At 41.1% G+C, this 22,275-nt stretch overlaps 1 protein-coding gene across 4 annotated transcripts in view; it reads right to left on the bottom strand.

Moving 5' to 3' along the window:
• Window positions 1-5,414: 5,414 nt before the first annotated feature.
• LOC139707107 (uncharacterized) overlaps window positions 5,415-22,275 on the bottom strand; it is a 185,503-nt gene continuing 168,642 nt past the window's right edge. For all 4 annotated transcript variants that reach the window (XM_071617114.1, XM_071617115.1, XM_071617116.1 and 1 more), the window contains one exon: window positions 5,415-6,492. In XM_071617114.1, the coding sequence (XP_071473215.1) occupies window positions 6,108-6,492 (385 nt within the window). In that variant the 3' untranslated portion in view covers window positions 5,415-6,107. The remainder of the gene's footprint in view (window positions 6,493-22,275) is intronic.

Below are 22,275 nucleotides of genomic sequence, written 5' to 3'. Positions count from 1 at the left end.
TTTTCTACTGTGTCCTGTGTGTTTGACTTCACATAGACTGTTCGTGGCATCGTTATTCATACATAATTAAACAGTGCAATGGGAGTCCATGGATAAGATTATAAAGCTTCTGGGTTTTTTAAACCCAGTTACTAGAATGTCCAGAATATATCCATATTCGCTAATTTAATAAATCTATACTTAACAACATCCTTTCTCTATGTAGTTAGGCCATCTGCAGGTCATTTAAAGATATTTCTGAGACAGGTTTCAGTTGGAATATCCAGACTTCTTACCAGGCCTAAGAGGCCCTGGAGGATGGGGTCCCCACCTCCCTCCTCTGCATTATCTCCTTACCCTCTTCCTTTTATATCCCATCCCATATTCGTATTGCAGCCCCACTGAATTTCTGGTTATCGAACACACCGGTGGCATTCCCAGGACAGGACCTTTACACATGCTGCCTCCTTAGATTCAGATCAACCATCTCTCATCCTCAGGAAATGAGTGTAATGAGGCCTCCTCAGTGAGGCCTCCTCAGTGTCCCCACTACTTATAGTAGTCCTCACTCGAGTCCCTAGCTCATTCCCTGTTTTGTTAGGCATTAACATTTGTATTTTGTTTCCCAGGGCCATTGCCCAAATTTCAGCCACATGGGTGGTTTGCAATGACAAACTTAACTCTCACGGTTCTGGAGGCCAGAGTCTGAAATCAAAGTGTCAGCAGGGCTGTGTTCCTTCCAAGGTCCCTGAAGGAGAATACTTACATGCTTCCCGGTTTCTGGTGACACTAGGAGTGCCTTAGCTTGTGGCTCACTCCTATCTCTGCCTCCAACTTCAGTATGGACTCTGCCTCTTTTCCCTGGGTCTCCCCTTGACATGTCTCTTATAAATACACTTTAGTCAGATTTAGAGCTCTTCACAATCCAGGATGATCTCTTCTTGAGATTCTTAATGACAGCTGCAAAGACACTTCTTCCAAATAAAGTCACATTCACAGGTTCTGGGGGTTGGGGGGTAGATATCTTTTGAAGGGCTACCATTCCATCTTCAGTTTCGTTTGGCCTTGTTTGTACATCGCCCCTCTCTCCTAAGCAGGAATGTAAACTCCATGAGAATAGCACTCTGATCTGTCTCCTTTACTGCTGTTGACAGGGACCTAGAAGGGTAGAGTCTGGCATACAATAAATGCTCAGTAATCATTTGCTTAACAAACTAGAGGCTGGTAGTTTTAATCAAAAGGAATATTCACCAGCAAAAAAAAAAAAAAATCTGCAAAAATATAAAAATAGCTAATACTTAATGGATGATGAGTTATGCAATTTGTCCAAGATTCTATATTCATTTAATAATGGCAGGGCCAGCTCACAAATCCAGATGTTTCTAGCTCCCCAAATCTCTGAAATTTAGCATTAAGTGGTACTGCTGCAAATCTCTTGATTCTCATGTTTTCTCTTTATTTCTTTGCTTACCCACAGCATATGGTTATGTGGTCAGGAAATGAAAATAACTCTGCTTAGCTAGAAACAAGCTGATTTTTTTTTTCTAGCAATGAAAACCTGTTTTTAGGAAAATGAGAAACTTGCTAACCTTATGTAACCTAAGCATAAGCATAACATTTTTATAAGGTGCTAATATTATTTTTCCTGAAAAAGGGAATACTGGTTGATTTATTAAGTTGTACATAGTAGGACGCTAGATATATTTGGAACATTAGGTTTTTCTTTTCAAGTCAGTGCACATAAGAAGAGTAATCTTCAAAGAGACTTCAGCTTCTGGGGCTGAATTTAACACTATTTAAAGAAAGAAAACCTTAGCCAGGGGATATAACTGTTAACATGGTGATTTGTAAAACCTTAGATTTCTAATAAGGTCTGACTGTTTCAAGGAAAACATATTTTGTTTCTAGGTAACATTTCAACTCTGATTATGAACAAATGCTACAAAATTGATCTGTAATGGGAAATACTGTAATGTCACAAGGCATTATTTAATGCTTAATGTGACTGAAAGCATTAATTGCTAGGAGCCATATTCTGTCTAAGCAAAACATGAACACACATTTTGTACCTCTCATCTCGTCCTGTAGGTTTCTGAAGGAATTCGAGTGTAACAAAAACATAGTTAGAAAATCTGCGGTACCTGAAGATTTTCTTCACCTGCTTGATTATTGCACTTGTCCCCTTGTTAGCAAACGCACAAGTCACATCTGCTCAGAAGTACCCGGCAAACAGCGGGAACAACATGGCTGCTTATTAGCAGCTCAGCTAAAATAGCTTGTGAAGAGTAAAGTAGTAATGACTGACAATTTTTCTTTTAAGTCTCTCTAGATTTATTTTTGCCACTTTATAATAAAATCCTGGCTTTCTCCAAGAACATGCATATGAGATCTGGCTCTCTCTCTCTGTAGTTTTAAAACAAATTTATAGTGCTAGAATTTCCCAGTAAAATCCAATGAGTGCCATAATATTCACTGCTTTGACTCACAGTGAAGTATTAAAAATTTGAGCACTAGAAAGATGATGTCATCAGTTCTTAAACTTATGAGATTTACCCAAACGTGGGATTATTTTTAAAGAAAGCATCTTCATTCTCAATTCTGGTGAGTCCTAGGGGGGACACACACCCCAGGTGTAAAGCATCCCTCCCCTATCCCAGGCCGTTTTCTTACCTCTGTCATTTTTCTCACATAAAATAGAAAACAGTGTCTGATTTCCCATAGAATTGCATCAAAGATAATGAATGTAACAATAGGGTATTTTCCAACCTTGAAGATGTCTGTGTAAGCGGGTGCATAATGCATTTCTTCTAGGATAAATTCTAGTAGCTGTATACCAGGCACAATGCCAGTACTTACAGACATTTCTCATACAACTCTTTCAACTGCCCTATGAGGTTGGTACTTGAAAGAAAGAGAATGAATGGGTTATGCTAGGTAACAAATAGCCCTACCATCCCAGGGCTTTGAAGCAACAGAAGCTTAATTGTTTTTGCAAAGCTGGCTGGGGGTTGGGCCGTTGTTCATGGCAGCAGTAGTGCACATCTACCAGAAATAGCAGATCACTCACCTAGCACATGCGAGGCCCTGGGTTTGATCCTCAGCACATAAAAATAAATAAAATGAAGTTATTATGTCCAACTACAATTAAAATAAATATTAGAGAGAAAAAAAAAAAAAAAGAAAGCCAAACACAGGTAATTGAATGCTGCCTCCTGAAAGGATCCATGTCATTCTTGCCCACTGACATTGTTCAAAGCAAGTCACATGTCCATATCTAATTTGAAGAGAGCAGGGAAGTGCAATCCTTCTGTTGAAAACATTGGGGGACAGTGCCTGTGGTCACTACAGCATTATTTTCCCTATGTCACAAATCAGGGAATGTAGAGGAAAGTAATATTCAAAGTCACACAACTCATAAACAAGGTGACTATGTCATTGATTGTTCAGACCAAGACACCATTGACAATGAAAGGGGCCAGTTTTAATCAATATCTCTCCAAATCCTGGCCCACCTTCCCTGCCCATTTTGGAATTTTAGAAAGACCCACTCCATTCTTCTGGCTGTGCCTCTCCCCGTGATTGAGAACGTCCTGGGCCAAAGGGTTTTGCTGACTCAGAGCCAGGGCCACCTTTTCTAGATATGCCTCCAAGTCCTCATAAGACCCCAGAAGTGCATGCCCAAAGGACCCCAAACATCTTCAAGCCTTGGTTGGCCTCTTCCCCAGGTATTCTTCCAAAAGGCAGGCAAAGTAGTAGGCACATGCATAGCTAGTTAGACTAGCCAAATGTCAGCTGTTGGAGAGTGGACTCAATTTGATCATGCAAGTTGGGGTATCCATATACACTGCAATGGTTTGAATATGTTCCCCCAAAATTCATATGCTAAAATCAAAGTCCCGATATAATGGTATTAAAAGGTGGGACCCTGTAGAGGGGATTAAGTCATGAGGATTAGTGCCCTTATAAAGGGCTAGAAAGAGCTAGTGAGGTCCTCCTTTTGCCCCTCTACTCTTCCATCATGTGAGGATACAGCCACAAGACAACATCTTGGAAGCAGAGAGGAATACTTGCCAGACACCAAAGCTGCTGATGCCTTGATCTTGGATGTTCCAGCCTCCCAAACTGTAAGAACTTCCTTCTTATAAATTACCCAGTCTAAGGCATTTTGTTACAGCAGCAGGAATGGACTAAAGTATACACCTACATGAAGCCCACTGAGAGAGAGAAAAAGGGTGGAGTGACCCATGGACTATTTGCCAGTTTTACTCCTGCTCTGGAACCCACAAGTATTAGCCCATGATGCTGGGATAATCAGAACTATTCCGGGAGAACTTAGACGTGTGGTTTCCCCACAGAGAAAACAGATCCAGGATACAAATCCAGGTCTCACTCATGGTGGACCTGTTGTCTTCATTATTCCACTAAATTGCCTCTGATTAAGAACCTCTTGGTCAAACTACCACTACTATCCCCATAATTTTCAAAGACTGGTGGTATAGAATAGTGTAACATAAAAATTCAGGTTTACTGTGATGAGTTGCATAGCTGGCAACACAGAAAGATGGATTCAAAGACCCAGCTGGATTAGAGTTCTAGCTCTGCCGGGCAGAAGTTTCACAGTTTGGGTGGACAGATCACTTCCTCCTGAGGAGCCTGTCCTAATTCCACAGTGGGCATAATAATAATAATGATTACAAAACTCAACACTCAGAGTAGTTATGTAACTAAGGTGAGATAATGCATGTGGCCTTGAAGTTGGAGGTGATGCATGAGTACTAGAATTTCTCCTCACTGACCTGCTTGAGAAGGTCAAGTGTCAGAGGTCATGTAGATAATGCCTGCAAACATCAGGCTGCTGGTTAATAGTCTTCCAAGCTTTAGAATCACTGTGTGAAGTGTTTCTAAAATCTAAAAATTGATCTAGTTGAAATTTGATTGGTCTTAATGGCAAAGGGATAGCACTTGGATTTGTTTATATCAGTGAGGATATTCCAAAGCTATTTATATATGGTAGGGATTTGGAACTCAGTTCCATAGCAGGCCAAGAGTCTCCATTTATTTAAAAGCATTCAGGAGTCCAACTGGAAAAAGGTCTTTAGGGATCATGTTTTCCAGATGAGGCAACTGTGGTCCAGAGAGATAAAACCCACAGTTTTCTGGGGGTCAGGATGAGGCCGAGACCAATTTTGAACTCAAGCCCCTTTTCTGCCTCCAAGGATCTTCTTCGAAGCTTTAACATTCTCATCTGAAAGATGTTAATGATAACACTGGCCATACAGAACAAGGATAAGGATCAAGTAAGGTCATGACCACAAAGCATTTTGTGTAGGTGGCACTCAGTAAGTGGCAACCATTTTTGTTATTATCCCAAAGGATGGTCTTCACATATTTCAGCATCAAAGATTTATTTTATTCATAGCTACTCTTGGCTTCAAGTATGGATCTAACAGATAAGCATCAAAGGATTGTTTTTTGGTTGTTTTTAAACATATGAAATGAAGGTGATTTTTTTCCATCACCAGAGTTCACATCCCTACTCCCCACCCCATCCCCCATAGGCCACATGATTATTAGCTGAAAGAAGCTGAAGACATTTAATGAGTCATTTCGGATCAATGATCTTCAACTAGGCCCAGCTGGTGAGATATTGATAAGGAAACGTGCGATGCAGAGAAGAGCAGTTGACTTACAGGAAGTGAATGGGGCTCCTTTGCAGAAATGGATCCTCCAGGGCCTGGGCTGGCCTGGGCCTCAGGGTTGGTGCAGGCTGGAGAGGTAACATTATGTGGTGGCTAAGAGCATGGGCTTCCGAGTCCAATGGCCTTTCTTTGGCTGCTGCTTCCACTCTGAAAACTTTACTTTCCTCTTCTGTAAAAGGGCAGCGAGAACAATACCTGTCTTGCGAGGTTGGCTGTGATGGTCCAAGGGATACACTGTGCAAAAATACTTGGCCCACGGTCTTATGCAAGGAGGTGTGTCATTGACAGAGCTAGATGACTCTTAAAAAACTTTGAAGAAGTTCACAGCTATTTAAAAGGCAAAAGATATATCTAATAAATCAGAAGAAATTTCAGAGAGAATAATCTAAACTTTATTTTATGAGCAATTCCATACAGAGTATACGCAATTCATACAGAAGCTGGGATCATCAGCTTCAAGAGGCCCTTCCTGAAGTCTTCAGGGAGCCCTGCTGGCTTGCTGGTGGCTGGATTCACAAAGACGTGGACTGAAGACCCCGTGGTACAGGCCAAAGCATCGAACTGAGCCAATTTAGGATGGCCAAAGAAAAAGCCATCAGAGAGGTCACTGTCATCCACTGAAGGTGGCTCCTCGGTGTGCTTAGGTGGAAACAGAGCAAGTCGGTAATGCACGCTGGAGTGACCCACTTTCTCCACCGCCAAGGCAGCCACTGGGATCTGAGGGAAGCCTATGGGTGAGTAGTAGGTGCACTGATTGGTCACCATGAACCCCACCATGGGGGACGACAGTAGGCTGGTTTTCAGGCCACAGTACCTAGAAAGTAGAATCACAATGCATGCTCCAGGTTGCCAAGACACTGTCCCCCAGCCCAACGGCAGTGTGCTTCAATGGTCAAGGGCCCTAGCCCCAAAGGACCTTATTCAAATCCCAGTTCTGAGCCAGGCCTGGTGGCACACAGCTGTAATCCCAGTGACTCCAGAGGCAGGAGGATTGCAAGTTTGAGGCCAGCCTCAACAACTTAGTAAGGCCCTAAGCAACTTAGCAAGACCCTTCTTAAAATAAAAAATATAAATAAAAAGGGCTGGGAATGCGGCTCAGTGGTAGAGCACCCTTGGGTTCAATCCCCAGTATCTAAATCAATCAATCAATCAATAAAAATAAATCTCAGTTCTGCCACTTACTAGCTGAATTACCTTGGGCAAGATACTAACTTCTCTGTGCTTCAGTTCCTACTATATATATATATATATATATATATATATATATATATATGAATATATATCTAACATAAATGTAAGAATTAAAAGGTGAATGTACACAATTTACTATAGCAACATTAAACATTGACTTTTCTAATATAATTATGTCCATCTTGTCCTTGCTTCATGATGAAAGAGGCAGGAATTTTGGTGCTAAATAAGAGAGAAAACTCATTTATCAGGTTCAATGAGTTATTGTGTCTCATGTCTGCTACTAGATTCCCATCTCTTTAAGGATAGGAGCTGTGTCTCATTCATTTTTAAAGTTTGTCGAATAGAAATGAATTGGCACTTGCGATAAGATCTGGCAGGCAGCGAGAATGGGAAATGGAAAGCGTCATGCTGCTTTCCAGCCCCTCTCCACCTTCCCACCCATTTTGATTTAAACATTTTCATCACATCATCTTATTGTCTCCTTTTCTTGAAAATATATTAAGATTGAATGTGAGGATTAACTGTGAGGGAACAGCTACGTGCTGTGTGTAGGTCTGACTACCAAGTTGTTCATGGAGGAGAAACAGACACAGACCCCAGGCTCCACTCGGAGAGGGCACTGAGTGGCTGTGGGCAGCCACTTTGGGAGTCCATCGCTTTCACCCATGGTGACATTAGATATGTTCACTTCCTCACTTGGAACAAGCTGTAGAATGAAAAAGATCTGATTACAGAAGAGTAGGTCCTGTCCCACGCGATCTCATTTGCTGTACTTGAACATATTAGCTTATGGCCATATTGACTTAAACAAAACCTTGGACGGATAACCTGCAAAATGTTCTCAGTACTTATCTCATAGGAGAATTTGGGGGAAATGTGGGGTTTTGGCGGAGGGTTGTTTTTTGATTTTTTTAAAAACTTGTATGAATGTTCTAAACTGAACATAATTTGCCTTCAAATGAAGAAAAACGTTTTTAAATGACAGTGAAGTTCATTTTTTTTTTATAAAATAAAAGCTTCAAGAGATGAGCCATTTGAATTAACAAGACTCCTTTTGTCCTTGAGCACCTCCTGCCACCCACCTGAAGGCTTCTTCATAAGTACTAAATGGCTGCCTTAATGCTTTTGGAATGTTGTAACAAAAATATCATAGACTGGGTGGCTTATCAACAATAGAAACTCATTTCTCACAGTTCTAGAAGCTAGGATGTCCAAGATCAAGGTGCCAGCAGAGTGGTGTCTGTTGAGGTTCACTTCCTGGTTCACAGACAGCATGACTGTGTCGTCACATGACAGAAGGGATGAGGGAGCTCTCTGGGGTCTCTTTTATATGGGCACTGATCCCATTCATGAGGGTCCTGCCCTTGAAACTAATCAATTCCCGAATGCCCCATCCAAATACCCTCGCATTAAAGATTAGCTTTCAACACATGAATGGTGGAACGCATGCATTCAGTGCATAGCAGAAGGTGCGGGCGGGGGGGAAGAAGAGCCTTGCTTTGCAGCTTGACCCCAAGATCCAGTGAGAATCAAATTCTCCCATTTTCTTTCCCCTAGCCTCTCTGTTGCTATTGCTTTTCTATGCTCTGCCACAATTTTCCTCTTTCTTTTAAGAGAGCAGACAGTAAATAAATGGTGCCTCTTCCCACCAGGAGAGTAATATTTCATGAGCTCCTTGTTTTCTGTGTGAGCTCAGACACGATGCTTTTAAATAATTGAAATGCAGGAGTGCATTTAAGCCAAGCCATCAACTGAGCACCTGTTATATGTCAGGCCTGTGCTAGGTGCTTTACACTTTATATTCATTTCTCAAAATAACCCTGCAAGGTGTTTAATTTCCCCTAGTTTACAGGGAAGAAAATAAAGCAGAGGGTTTGAACAAGTTTCCCAAGGTTACATGGAGTAAATGGTGGACTTGAACCCAAACTTCAGGCTCTCTAGATACAAGGTTCCCACTTTTTGCTCCACCCCAGATTTCCAAATGGTGAAACAAAAATCTATATTTTAGTTCAGTGGATGAACTGCATTTTCTTTAGGTGATTCTGTGACTGTGGAGCAGCTTCATTACATTAGACAATATGCCCCACGTTTGCAGTGTGTTTGGGTTAGTGGTAACAGAGGGTCCCTAGTGAGAGTTTTTTGAACTATGGCTTTTCTTTTAGATTTTATTTTATTTTATTTTTTTATCAAGGTGTGTATAGGTGTACATACTTTCAAAAAGACAACTAGTTGCTCAAGTCTTATCACAAAATAAACAAAAAAACCACAGCATATTTCTGGCCGATTATATATTCATTAGTTATAGATGTTCTTAGAATTAGTTGTAGATGTTCAAGATGAATTCATTTATTATGCAACCTCCACTGTTCTTTGTTAGATGCTGAGTGCTATGGTTTGGATAAGTGTTCCCCAAAGGCACTGTGTTAAAGCATTGGTCCCTGGGGTAGCTCTATTGGGAGGTGGTGTAACTCTTAGTAGGAGGGGTCTCCGGGAGGTCCTTATGTCATTGAAGGCACACTAACAAAAAGAATTGTGGGCTGGACACGGTGATGCACACCTGTAATCCCAGCAGCTTGGGAGATTGAGACAGGAGGATCATGAGTTCAAAGCCAGCCTCAGAAAAAGCAAGGCACTAAGCAACTCAGTGAGACCCTGTCTCTAAATAAAATACAAAATAGGGCTGGGAGGGATAACAGGAACATATCTCAACATCACGAAGGCTTTCTACACTAAGCCCCAGGCCAAGAGCATTCTAAATTGAGAAAAATTAAAGGCATTCCCTCTAAAAACTGGAACAAGACAGGGATGCCCTCTTTCACCACTTCTATTTAACATAGTTCTTGAAACACTGGCTAGAGCAATTAGACGAAAGAAATTAAAGGGATATGTATAGGAAAAGAAGAACTTAAATTAGCACTATTTGCTGACGATATGATTCTATACCTAGAAGACCCAAAAAGCTCCACCAGAAAACTTCTAGAACTAGTAAATGAATTCAGCAAAGTAGCAAGATATAAAATCAACACCCATAAATCAAAGGCATTTCTGTAGATCAGTGACAAATCCTCTGAGAAGAAAATGAGGAAAACTACCCCATTTACAGTAGCCTAAAAAAAAATACTTGGGGATCAACTTAACAAAAGATGTAAAAGATCTATACAATGAAAACTACAGAACTCAAAGGAAAGAAATCAAAGAAGACCTTAGAAGATGGAAGGATCTACCTTGCTCTTGGATAGGCAGAATTAATATTATCAAAATGACCATACTACCAAAAGCACTATACAGATTTAATGCAATTCTGATCAAAATCCCAATGGCATTCCTCATAGAAATAGAAAAAGCAATCATGAAATACATCTGGAAAAATAAGAGACTCAGAATAGCCAAAGGCAAGAAGAGTGAAGCAGGTGGTATCGCTCTACCAGAACTTAAACTATAGTACAGAACAGTAGTAACAAAAACAACATGGTATTGGCACCAAAACAGACTAGTACACCAATAGTACAGAACAGAGGACACAGAGACTAACTCACAAAATTATAATTATCTTATGTAACACAAAGGTGCCAAAAACATACATTGGAGAAAAGATAGCCTCTTCAACAAATGGTGCTGGGAAAACTGGAAATCCAGATATAACAAAATGACATTAAACCCCTATCTCTCATCATGCACAAAACTCAACTCAAAGTGGATCAAGGACCTAGGAATTAAAACAGAGACTCTGCATCTAACAGAAGAAAAAGTAGGCCCTAATCTTCATCATGTCGGATTAGACCCCAACTTCCTTAATAAGACTCCTATAGCACAAAAATTAAAAGCAAGAATCAATAAATGGGATGGATTCAGGCTAAAAAGTTTCTTTTCAGCAAAATAAACAATCTGTGAGGTGAATAGAGAGCCTATATCTTGGGAGCAAATTTTTACCCCTTCCGTATCAGATAGAGCACTAACTCTAGGTACATAAAGAACTCAAAAAAGCTAAACACCAAAAAAAAAAAAAAAAAGTAACCCAATCAATAAATGGGCCAAGGATCTGAACAGACACTTCTCAGAAGAGGATATGCAATCAATCAACAAATATATGAAAAAATGTGCATCATCTCTAGCAATTAGAGAAATGCAAATCAAAACTACTCTAAGATTTCATCTCACTTCAGTCAGAATGGCAGCTATTATGAAGACAAACAACAATAAGTGTTGGAGAGGATGTGGGGAAAGAGGTACACTCATACATTGTTAGTGGGAGTGCAAATTGGTGCAGCCAATATGGAAAGCAGTATGGAGATTCCTTGGAAAACTGAGAATGGAACCACCATTTGACCCAGCTATCCCTCTCCTCCGTCTATACCCAAAGGACTTAAAAACAGCATACTACAGGAACACAGCCACATCAATGTTTATAGCAACACAATTCACAAAAGCTGAACTGTGGAATCAACCTAGATGCCCTTTAGTAGATGAATGGATAAAAAAAATGTAGCATATATCCACAATGGGATATTACTCAGCAATGAAAGAATAAAATCATGGCATTTGCAGGTAAATAGATGGAGTTAGAGAAGATAATGCTAAGTGAAGTTAGCCAATCCCCAAAAAACAAATGTTGACTGTTTTCTCTGATAAGGTGATTGATTCATAGTGGGTTAGGGAGGAGGACATGGGAGGAATAGACGAACTCTAGATAGGGCAGAGAGGTGAGAGGGGAAGGGAGGGGGCAGGGGGTTAGCAATGATGGTGGAATGTGATAGATATCATCATCCAAAGAACATGTATGAAGACACGAATTGGTGTGAACATACTTTATATCCAATCAGAGGTATGAAAAATTGTGCTGTATGTGTGTAATATGAATTGTAATGCATTCCGCTGTCATTTACTTTTAAAAAAATCAATTAAAAAATAGGGCTGGGATGTGGCTCTGTGTTCAACTTCCCCTAAGTTCCATACCTGGTACTGCCCACCCTACCCCCACTCCAAAAAATGAATTGTGTGACCCAGGTCTCTTCCTCTTCCTTTCCACATCCTGTTTCATGAGGGTTTCACTCCATTACACACTATCATGATGTACTACCCTTTCAGAGGCCCAAAGCAACGGGGCTTCCAAACCATGGACTGGAACCTCAAAAACATAAGCCAAAATAACTTTTTCTTTTTATAATTTAGTTATCTCAAGTATTTTGTTATAGTAATGTGAAGCTAATTGATGCATTGAAGATACATCTTTGAACAAGAGAGAATTCCTGACCTCAGAAGTTCTCAATGAGAGGGGGAGTGTGTGTTAGCTCTTGTCTTCCCCTTGGCCACAAAATGCTTCTTCCTTTATGACGGCAGAATAAGGGAAAGTTAGGTTGTCCCACTGCACTCTGTCCTTCTTCTCTCCTTTTCTCAACAAATACTTATTGTGTACCTACTACATTCCAAGTATGTGCTAGACATCAGAGAGAGCAGAGAACAGACTAGATGCGATGGGCCCTGCCCTATGTAGCTTTAGTCTAGAGAGGAAGCAATCATCAGAAGCAATCCCCATGCAATGTGATGGATGTGATGCTCGGGAAAGCAGAGGGGCGCTGCCAGGTCAGAGCAGGAGACCTACTTGGTCTTGGGAATCTGGGACGACCTTCCAAGGAGTGACAGCTAAAATGAGACAGGAAGAAAATGTAGGAGTTCTTCAAGTCAATAGAAGGAGAAAAAGTCTTCCAGGAGGAGAAACAGTGTGTATGAAGGCCCAGAGGCCAGAGAGAGAAGGGCACATCCCAGAGACGACAGAAGTCCCCAGGGTCTGGAGCACAGACTGCAGAGGAGGCGGGGAGGAGAGGAGCAGCCTTGTTAAAGAACTTGGATTTCATCCTGGGACAATGGGAGGCCAACAAATGTATTGCAAGGGAGAGGCGAGAGATGGGTGTGTTTAGTGTAATCCGTGGTTTTAGATGGGACAATGGGTTCCAACAGAAACAATAACATCCGCAGGGAGAACAGCACAGGCAACGCCTACCATTCTGGCAAAAGTGCCTTGGACTAGGGAGCAACCACAGAGATGGGAAAAAAACCTTTTAGCAGAAGGTTTGATGATGAATTGGAGTGGACAGAAAAGAGGCCAGGATGGCTCCCAGACTTAGGACACGTCCTGACAGGTCCACTGGTGGCAAAGGAGATGTGGGTCGGAGGCACGAGGTGCAGGTGAGGCAGGCGAGTGAAGAGTTCAGGGTTGCAGAGGGTGAGCTTATGTGCCTGTGAGATTCTGCGAAACGTGAACACAGAATCATTAATGTGATTAGCATATGTGCAGCCCCATCCCACCAGGCCTTCCATTAGGCACATAATCTGGATTGTCTCCCAGGAGGCATTTGGATACATGGGTCTAGAGCCAAGAAGACTGCTTTGGGCTAGAGATACGGGGTGAGAAGCACAATTAGATCTAGAATTAGATCAGGGTCCCAACAGGTAACATAAAGATTCAGGGCTGGCTGGGTGTTAATGTGGTGGGATGTGGTGAGCCTGTGCGGAGCCAGAGAGCAAGTGCCCAGTCTGACGCCAGACAGATTCAAACTTCTGAAAAGTACCAGACAGACAAACTCACGCATGGCCTCCCTGGGTTTGTCTTTCGGGATCCCAGTTTGTGACCTTTGAGCGAGATGGTAATCACACCAGGGAAAAAGGAAATGCTACATAGGACAGAATGTAGAGGGGAATGAACTTGAGCCCAGAGATTCCGCCTTCCACCTCAAAAATCACCTTTGAATAACGCCCCCATTGAAGGCTTCCTGGGGTGTACGCAGCAAGTGACTGATAGTGTCTGATTCTGGCACTGCCCCATCATCTCATGAGGTAAATGCCTATCTCCCATGCATTCTTGCCCCCAATTTAGAAAAGTTTAGAATAAAGGAATATAGCATTGGAAGATCAGAATATCCCAAGGCACCTGGTAAATGTATGGATCCCCAACTTCCCCTCAGACCTAAAGAGTCAGTCTGCTGACATGGCACCTGACATCTTTTTTTTGTTATTTAAAAAAAAATTTTGCCGGGTTTCTGTTTTCACGACTAAAAGGCTCAGGGGTCACTCTAGTTAAACTGGGCTAACTGGGCTGCACAGAATAACCACACAAGAGACACAAATACCTTTTTCTTTGGGGTTGCTGTGACAGCTCCTCTGACCTTAAGGGTTTGCAGAAAGAGAGAGAGCGAGAGCATGCGCTGACCCCTTTTATTGAGGAGAAGCTATTCAAATGAGGAAAGGGGTCAGGTTTCAGGGGGCTGAGTCTATCTTCATGATGTCCACTGTCAGCAGGTTGACTGACACCTGGGTAGGCCACACCCAAGGGCACAGTAAGAGGAGGGGACACACACAAGGCACTTCCATGGAAGATTCTATCCTAAGCAGGGCAAGGGGTTATATTACAAAGGAACAGGTGAGCATAGCTTCACCCATGGGGCTGTAGCAAGACACACCCATTTCTGTGACTGAGCGCCTCAGCACCCAGCTGGGAGCGTAACTCAGTCACCCGTAAGGTTGGCCTCCCACAAATTTTAAATTTGTTTTAATTAGTTATACATGAAAATAGAATGCACTTTGATACATCATATATAATGGAATATGATTTCTCATTCTTCTGCTTGTACATGATGTAGAATCATGCCGGTCATAGTAACATGTGTACGTGGGGTAATAATGTCTGATTCACTCTGCTATCCTTCCTACCCCCAACCCCCTTCCCCTGCCTTCACTCCCCAGCACTGCATAAAAAATAAACTAAATAAATAAACGCAGGCATCTTTATTTAACAAGTTGCAGGTGATTCTGATACACCTGAGCGTGACAGTGTTTTCTAGGGCTACCTCCTTAGAAAAGGAAGCCACCCAGAGAGGAGCTGCTCACAGTCACCCAGCTAGGAAGGGCCAGGGGTCTGCCTGTCTTCTGCCCTTCATTATAGACCCTTTAGATGAGTCCATTCACCTCCTGTCCCCAGACTCAGCCCCAGCTCAGGCTTGAAGAGTCATGAGTCTCAAACCCAACCACAGCTCAGGGTCAGATGGGCACTGCCTGTGATCCTCACCCTGACTTAGCAGCCAATTCCAACGACTGGGCTGTCTTACCTTCTCCTCTCTCCTCCAAAGGCCTACCTCCTTTAGGGGATCCATAACCAGGCTTGGCCTGGACCCCTGTGCAGAAGCCCTGCCTCAGTGCCACCCCCGGCCTCTGGTCTGAGTGAGGACACAACTCTGCCTCCTCCGGAGGCTGGAAGAGAAACCATCTGTCAAGGGGGGGTGAGGCCGGCGGGCAGATGGCACTATGACACCTTTCAGAGGGCTGCAGCTATTTTCGTCACTTGTTATAAATAGCACAGAATGGGCCATAGCTACCTGGAATGCCAGGGCGGGAGTCTGGCAGGAAGTCCATCCCCACACTCCTTCAACTAAGAATAAACACAGGCTGGCGGTGGGAACCCACAATTCCTGCTGGGTCCTCCAGGAGCATCACAAGGGCAGCTGAAGGGCACATGAGGCCTTGTGAGCTACACAAGGAGGGCTTTGAGTGTTGTTCATAGGATATGTGGTCACAAGGAGAAGTGCAAACGTTAGAAATGGAGACCAGGGAGAAAATACCTTAAACGGTAACATAAATAAAGTCAACAGATGAGGATGAAACAAACACTTCAGAACGTCTTCTTTGTGTCTTTGTAGAAGTCATTTATCTTCAGTGAAGCCTATTTGGATCTTGTCATTACAGAATGACTTGGGTCTCCAGAGCCCAGGAAGACCAATTGAAATAAACTGTTTCCTATGTCAACAAGAATTAAATAAGGTAATACACAATGTATGTGTCCTGACTTATTTCTGGACCCTAAAGATTTCTGTAGTTATTGTTGTCTGCTTATTTTTCCAGCTTTTCAAACAGCTTTAGTCTCTGTGGGTGGAGACTTATATTTATGGCTACATTTTTTTTTTTTTGAGAAGATCCCTGTACCAGGACTGCAGTAACCAGCTGGGGTGCAGACAGCAGGGACTCTCGATAAAGGCCACCACATTGTTGTTTCAGGTGATGTCAAAAAGCCATGGACACGAGAACCAGGGTAACAGAGCAGGAGGGAAAGAACCAGATGGAAGATGTTTGGCCACTGCTACACTTTAGGAACTTCCAGGAATAGCTGTGGATATGCTTCAAAAGGAAGAGAGAATGGGCCCAGCTACTGAGCCAGGAGAAGTTGAAGTCAATGTAATTTAACTAGTGTTTACTGCGTTGTCATAACAGGTACAACAGAAGTCTGGCTTGGCCCCTTTGTGGCAATGATTCAAGTGTAACCAGTTTGTGCAGCTAAGATCTGTTCCATAGGATCTGGTAACTCAATCTAGACTTTTTAAGCTTTACCAATTGAGCCATATTCTTGGGTTTGGTGTTGGTGATACCACAGTGCGAATAGGTTCTCTTCTCTGGTGGATCCTACATTAATCAAAGAAAGCCAATGTTGAATACTTCATTACACACAGAGAGTGAGCATTCTGCAGGAAATTGATAGATGTGGTTATATGAGATGCTGTAATAAAGAAACCTGATCTAGCAAGAGACCAGGGAAGCACAAAGCTTCTGAGGAATGGAAAAGAGGAGGCAGGTGAGGTCACTTGCTGGACCATGAACATGGTGCTGGATGGGCCTTATCATGTATGAATTGTATTTTACTCTAAAAGATGAGAAGCCATGCTGCTAGGGGAAGGTGGAGGCTTGATCATGCTGCATTTCAAGAACAGCACTCTAGGAAATGGACCAGGGAAGCCAAGGGTGGATGCAGAAACCTCAGGAGATTGCTAAGATGATGAGACCCAGGCTAGGTGGGAATAGCGGACATCACAGCTGTGGCTTCCAGAGCTATTCACAGAGGAGCTCAAAGGACAGATACCTGGTCCTTTCCTGGCTGACTGGCTTCCACCTCTGACAAAGGATGGTGTTGGATGGTAACAGCACCAAAGAGCAGGTGCCTCCATCAGCTCCCTCCCACCTTTGAGGCTGTTGATGAAACCTTGGAGCCTCCACCATAAATCATACCACCCTCTCTAGGTTCTGCCTCAGGCACCCACCATTCTGCATGGACCTGGGCTCTTGTCCCATTTTCAGAGTATAATTTTAGATCTAGCCAATACTTTCCAAATACTTCAAGAAGAATATTATCCCAAAGCTCAGGGAAATGACCGTGCAGAGAAGTAAATTTATTTGAAATGCATAAGCTGTTTTTCTTTCAAAAGACATGGGGGGCAGTTAAGATGGAAATGGGAAGGAGTGTTTTCTGATCATCCCCACATTTGGAACAACCACAACCTGAAGAATACTGAGTTTTTTTCTTTGATTAGTTTCATGTTGCTTTTGAGCACATTTTGACTCTCTTCAAAGACAAATTTTATTATAGATAACAAGAAGAATTTCTCAGAACCAAAGTCTAGCAAGAGGTAAGATTGGGTAAATACTTAAATAATTCTTTACATCATGCTATGTGTATGTATGTATGTGTGTGTGTATATATATATATATATATATATATATATATATATACACACACACACACACACACATATACATGCAGGACAACATAGCAATATTAAAAAAAAGAAAAATGATTTTTCTAAACCAAGTTGCTGATCACCAAATACAAGAAGTTAATATAATGAGCAGTAGTTTACATTAGAAAAATGCCCAGGTCCAGTTGGCTGCCGATGATCACTACTGTGATTTTCAACATGCATGCATTGGGGTCCCAAATGCAGAAAATAAAAATAATGAAAATCATCTGCTGTCAGAGCACAACAATTTCTTTGCAACAGTGTTCTCATAGGAAATTCATTCTGGTACATCAGTGTCAAAATGACAAGAAAATCCAACATGTCTCAAGAGGCACACTATATAACAAGCAAAAAAAAAAAAAATTCCAAATCTGTGTTCAGAAAGTGAACATAAAAGAATCTGATGAAAAATTCAAGGCAAAAAAAAGAATGAAGGATATGACACAAATTCATTAAAACATTTTGGATAAAAATAAGAAGACCGTGACATTATGCTCAATTAACAGGAAAATACATCTTAAAGGGTAAATGCAGTAGATGCTGATTTTTCAGACATCAAGAAGCAGAATCAACCATTAAAGACAGCTCTGAGAGTCTCCGTTAGACAGAAACTTCGGATCTACACTAAGGATATAACAGCTGTGTGATTTTTGCCATTCCAGGAGCTGCTCTCCGAGTGACAGATTTCAAAGAAAGTATCTATCTCTGTACAAAGGTTATTAGGTAGTTCAAGTCCTTAAAATTAAGCAGATCTGGGATCTGGTGGTCTTTCCTGGGACTGCTGAGAAAAAGTGAGTCTAGAAGCTTAGTTGGACCAATGCACCTGGCAATCAGTCCTGTGCAAATATAGCACAGGGCGAGGAGCCACAGTTTAAAACCTTCTTTTAAACCACCACGTTGCAGAAAATACCTACAGCACATTGAAGAAGGATTTGGAATACCACTTGTGCCAGAAATAACTTTACTCCAAAGATTTCACATCTAGAGAGGTAAAAAGTGGAGATGGAAGATAGAGCGTAAACAGTTTTTCTTTTTGAAACATTTCTTTCTTTCTTTCTTTTTATTATCACTATAGTGTGATGTTGGAAACTGAAAGAACTGGAAGTCTCAGTCCCAGCAAGAGGTGACCATCCAAGGCAGGTTCCCCAGCTCAGAGGGTCCTGGTATCAGGCCACACATTTGGGTGGCTTTAAAGCTATTTTAAAAATCATTTACTTCTTTTGGATTTTTAAATAATTAGTTTTATTATAGTTAATGCATGCACATCACAGACAAGTAGAAAATACAGATTAAAAAGAAGAAAATTCAAATTCCCCTTTATTCCATAACTCAGAAATAGTCAAAATGAACTCTTTGATGGACATCTTTACAGTTTTCAGAAAGAAGATTTTTTTGTTCTAATAAGCTGAGATTATACTGCTTTCCTCAATCAATTATAGATCATGAACTTGTTTCTATGCTGATAAACATAATAAATGTATTTCTTGTTATGATTGTCAATTATGTCCCTTTGTGAGTGTAGTAGTCAATTAATCAATCCAAAGACAATTTTAAAAATTAACATAAATTTTTATACATATACTATAATAGTCTAGTCAGAGAAGGATCCAGTCTGAATCAGTACAGTGGGGGTGGGGACAGTCAGGGAACAATAGATTAAAGAAAAGTCTAAGAGGGGTTGGGGCTGTAGCTCAGTGGCAGAGCACTTGCCTAGCAGGTGTGAGGCACTGGGTTCCATCCTCAGCAATATATAAAAATAAATAAATAAATAAACAAACAAACAAACAAATGGCATTCTGTCCATTTACAACTACAAAAAAAAATTTTTTAAATCTAAGAGGTGTTTGAATGTGGGGTGATGGTGAGGAGAAACTGATATTGACTCTCAAGCTTCCAACTTTTCAGAGAAAAGAAATCACAAATGATATTACTTATCTTAAGATGGTCTTTATATCAACCCTGTCAAATAAATAGGGTCAATAACCATTATCCCCATTTTACAGATTTTTAAACTGAGATTCAGGAAGAAAGTGACTTGTTGAGGATCATACAAGTCAATGGGCAGAAAGATACCAAGTTTTCTTTCTAGCCTTCAGAGCTGTGAAAAATAAATTTCTGCTGCTATAAATTACCCAGGGTAAGGCATATTATTATAGCAGTCCAAATAGACTAAGACACTTGCCAAAACCCAGATTATAAAAATGAAAAGTTAAGCCACAGGCTAGGAGGAAACAATGGCCAATTATATCTGACAAAGCACTAGGATCTGCAATATATAAAGTACACTTACAACTCAATAATATGAAGACATACAACACAATCTAAAAATAGGCAAAGGCATATGTCTACACAAAGGCTTGTTCCTGAACATTCATAGCAGTTTTGTTTGTAATATTTGGAAACAACACAAATGTGGGTCCAGGCTCATAAATGAACTGTTGTATATCATACAATAGAATAGTACTCAGCAATAAAAAGGAACCAATAGTATAGACAATCTAAAAACAACTATATCAATAGAAAAAGTCAGAACTATACTCCTTCCCAAAAAAGGGCATACTATATGACTTCATTTACATAAATTTCTAGGAATAGACAGCTAATTTTTAATGAAAGAAAGCAGATCAGTTGTTTCCTGAAGGTGGGGGATGGGGAAAGGGCAGGAGGGAGGGATTACCAAGGATACCAGGAAAATTTTGGGGTGATTGTGGTAATGCCTATTAGCTTGATTGTAGTGGGGGTTTCATGAACATGCAAATATCTCTAAACTCATCAAACTGTACACTTGGAATATGTGTGGCTTGCAAGTTACACTTCAATAAAATATTTTAAAGGAAGAATACAGGGAGCAAAATATACCGGTTTCTTAGCAAATAGTGAACATATCAGTCTCTTATCAAAATTTGTCTCTGTGGGATTGTTAATGATGATCCTTTTCTGAATTTCCCCAAGTTTTCAAAATGAACATGTTATGCTACCCGAATCATGAAACTACTTTTGGGGAAAAAGAAAGAATTGGTGAACAGAGACAATTGAAGAAAATAGTCTGTATGTGTGAACCGTAAGACCAGTGGGTGAAAAAAAAATCAAAGACATGACACTTTTCAGATGACAAAATACCCCCCTATTCTTTCAAAAGCCAGGGAAGGCCAGAGGGTACTATAAAATGGTTTGATGAATTCCACAAGTAAAAACATCTAAAGCCAAAGAAATCTATGGAGAAGTTACCATCGTAGTAGAATGAATCATTTAGTTGGACATTATTGCTCCAATGTCTTTCAAATATATCAGTGAGACAGATGGAGCAAAAAGAGACAAGTCCAGGTGGCAAAGAGAGGTGAATTTTTCCATTATATTGAAACCTACTATTTCTAGAGTTCACCCAGGACTATAAGGATTAAGGAATAATCCAATGTAATTAGCAAGTGACTGCATTGTATGTCCTTCAAAAGAATACAGGCTGCAAAGAACAAGTTAGGTCACAGAAAATGCTATCCTACATCTGACCAAATATGGTCATGGCTCATGAATCTGGATTACACTCTTAGAGACGTTTGCTAATGGATCTGCACAGAACTGAAAGTTTGCTCCAGATTTTTATTAATACAAAAAGTAATAATTTTTGAAAAGCTTTCCCAGGACACATTTAACCCACTCAGATGACAAAATATTTTTAAATATCCTCAGTGCACTAACTATGTGCATATCAAATATTCAGGCTGATCAAATAATGTTTTATGTTCATTTATTCAACAAAAAGTCACTAAATGTCAGCAACTACTGCTAGGTCCTGGCACATGAAGATGACAACATGGCCTAATGCCCTAGGATCCCTCATGGGCCTCCTGGTCCCATGGCTGAGCAACCTGCAAACAGCTGCATCTTGGCATCCTTGGCTTGGGAGTATGAAAAGGAGGCCAGAGAAGCCTATAAAGAAGAAGGAACACTTGAGTGGGGTCTTGAAGGCCATGTAGGAGTTCTCTGGCTAGGAAAAGAGGGACATTCTAGGCAGAAAGGACAACCCCAGGCATTGAGGCAGGGGGAAGGGAGATTACTTGGTAAAGACAAGTGCTCAGTGAGCACTAAGAACAGGATCCATCTGGACGGGACAGGCCCCAAAGATCATGGAGACTCTTTGTCTCAGATTGGAGAAGCTTTATGTCAGGAGGAATCAGAGATGGGTTAGTTACAACTCCTTGGCTTTAACCAAATGAGTTAGCTTAAAAGAAAAAGATGATCTTCAGTCTTCCCAGAGCTCAAGGACTCCATGCAGACAGACCTGGAAAAGGGACTGGAATTGGGAACAGGGGATCTAAAGAAACCTCTTCTACCTTTTATCCTGGTTTTGATTTATATCTCCATGTCTGCTTTATACGGGCCTGATCCTTTTGGCCATAAGAAAAAGAAATAAAACAAAATAGTTCCAGCTAAAAAGGGAACTTACTGGCTCTCAAAAGAAGCCAATATGGGGGATTCTCGAGGACCCATGTGACTAACCCATAAGTTAGTCACGAAAGGGAAAATTCTGTGATTCCACTTAGGTGAGGAACCTACAGTAGCTAGATTTGTAGAGAAAGAAGTAGAATGGTGGTCCCCAGTGGAACCACACGCTAGAGACACCATGTGAATGTGTTTGACACCGTGGGTTGCACACTTACAAATTGAAACTGCAAACTTTATGTTATGGATATGTTGCCATAATAATAATTTTTTAAAAAGGTGAGCAGTCCAGGAATAAAAACAACTTCAGTCATTGTTAGATGCAGGGGTGCAGGGGCCTGCACGAGGATTCTGTCATTTTCTGTTTTGCTCTTCTTTCCTTTCTCTTGGTTTTATTTTCCACACGACTT

This window comes from Marmota flaviventris, chromosome 9 (genome assembly GCF_047511675.1).
Source record: "Marmota flaviventris isolate mMarFla1 chromosome 9, mMarFla1.hap1, whole genome shotgun sequence".
Taxonomy (NCBI): Eukaryota; Metazoa; Chordata; class Mammalia; order Rodentia; family Sciuridae; genus Marmota; species Marmota flaviventris.
This window is presented reverse-complemented; position numbering and strand designations above follow the sequence as displayed.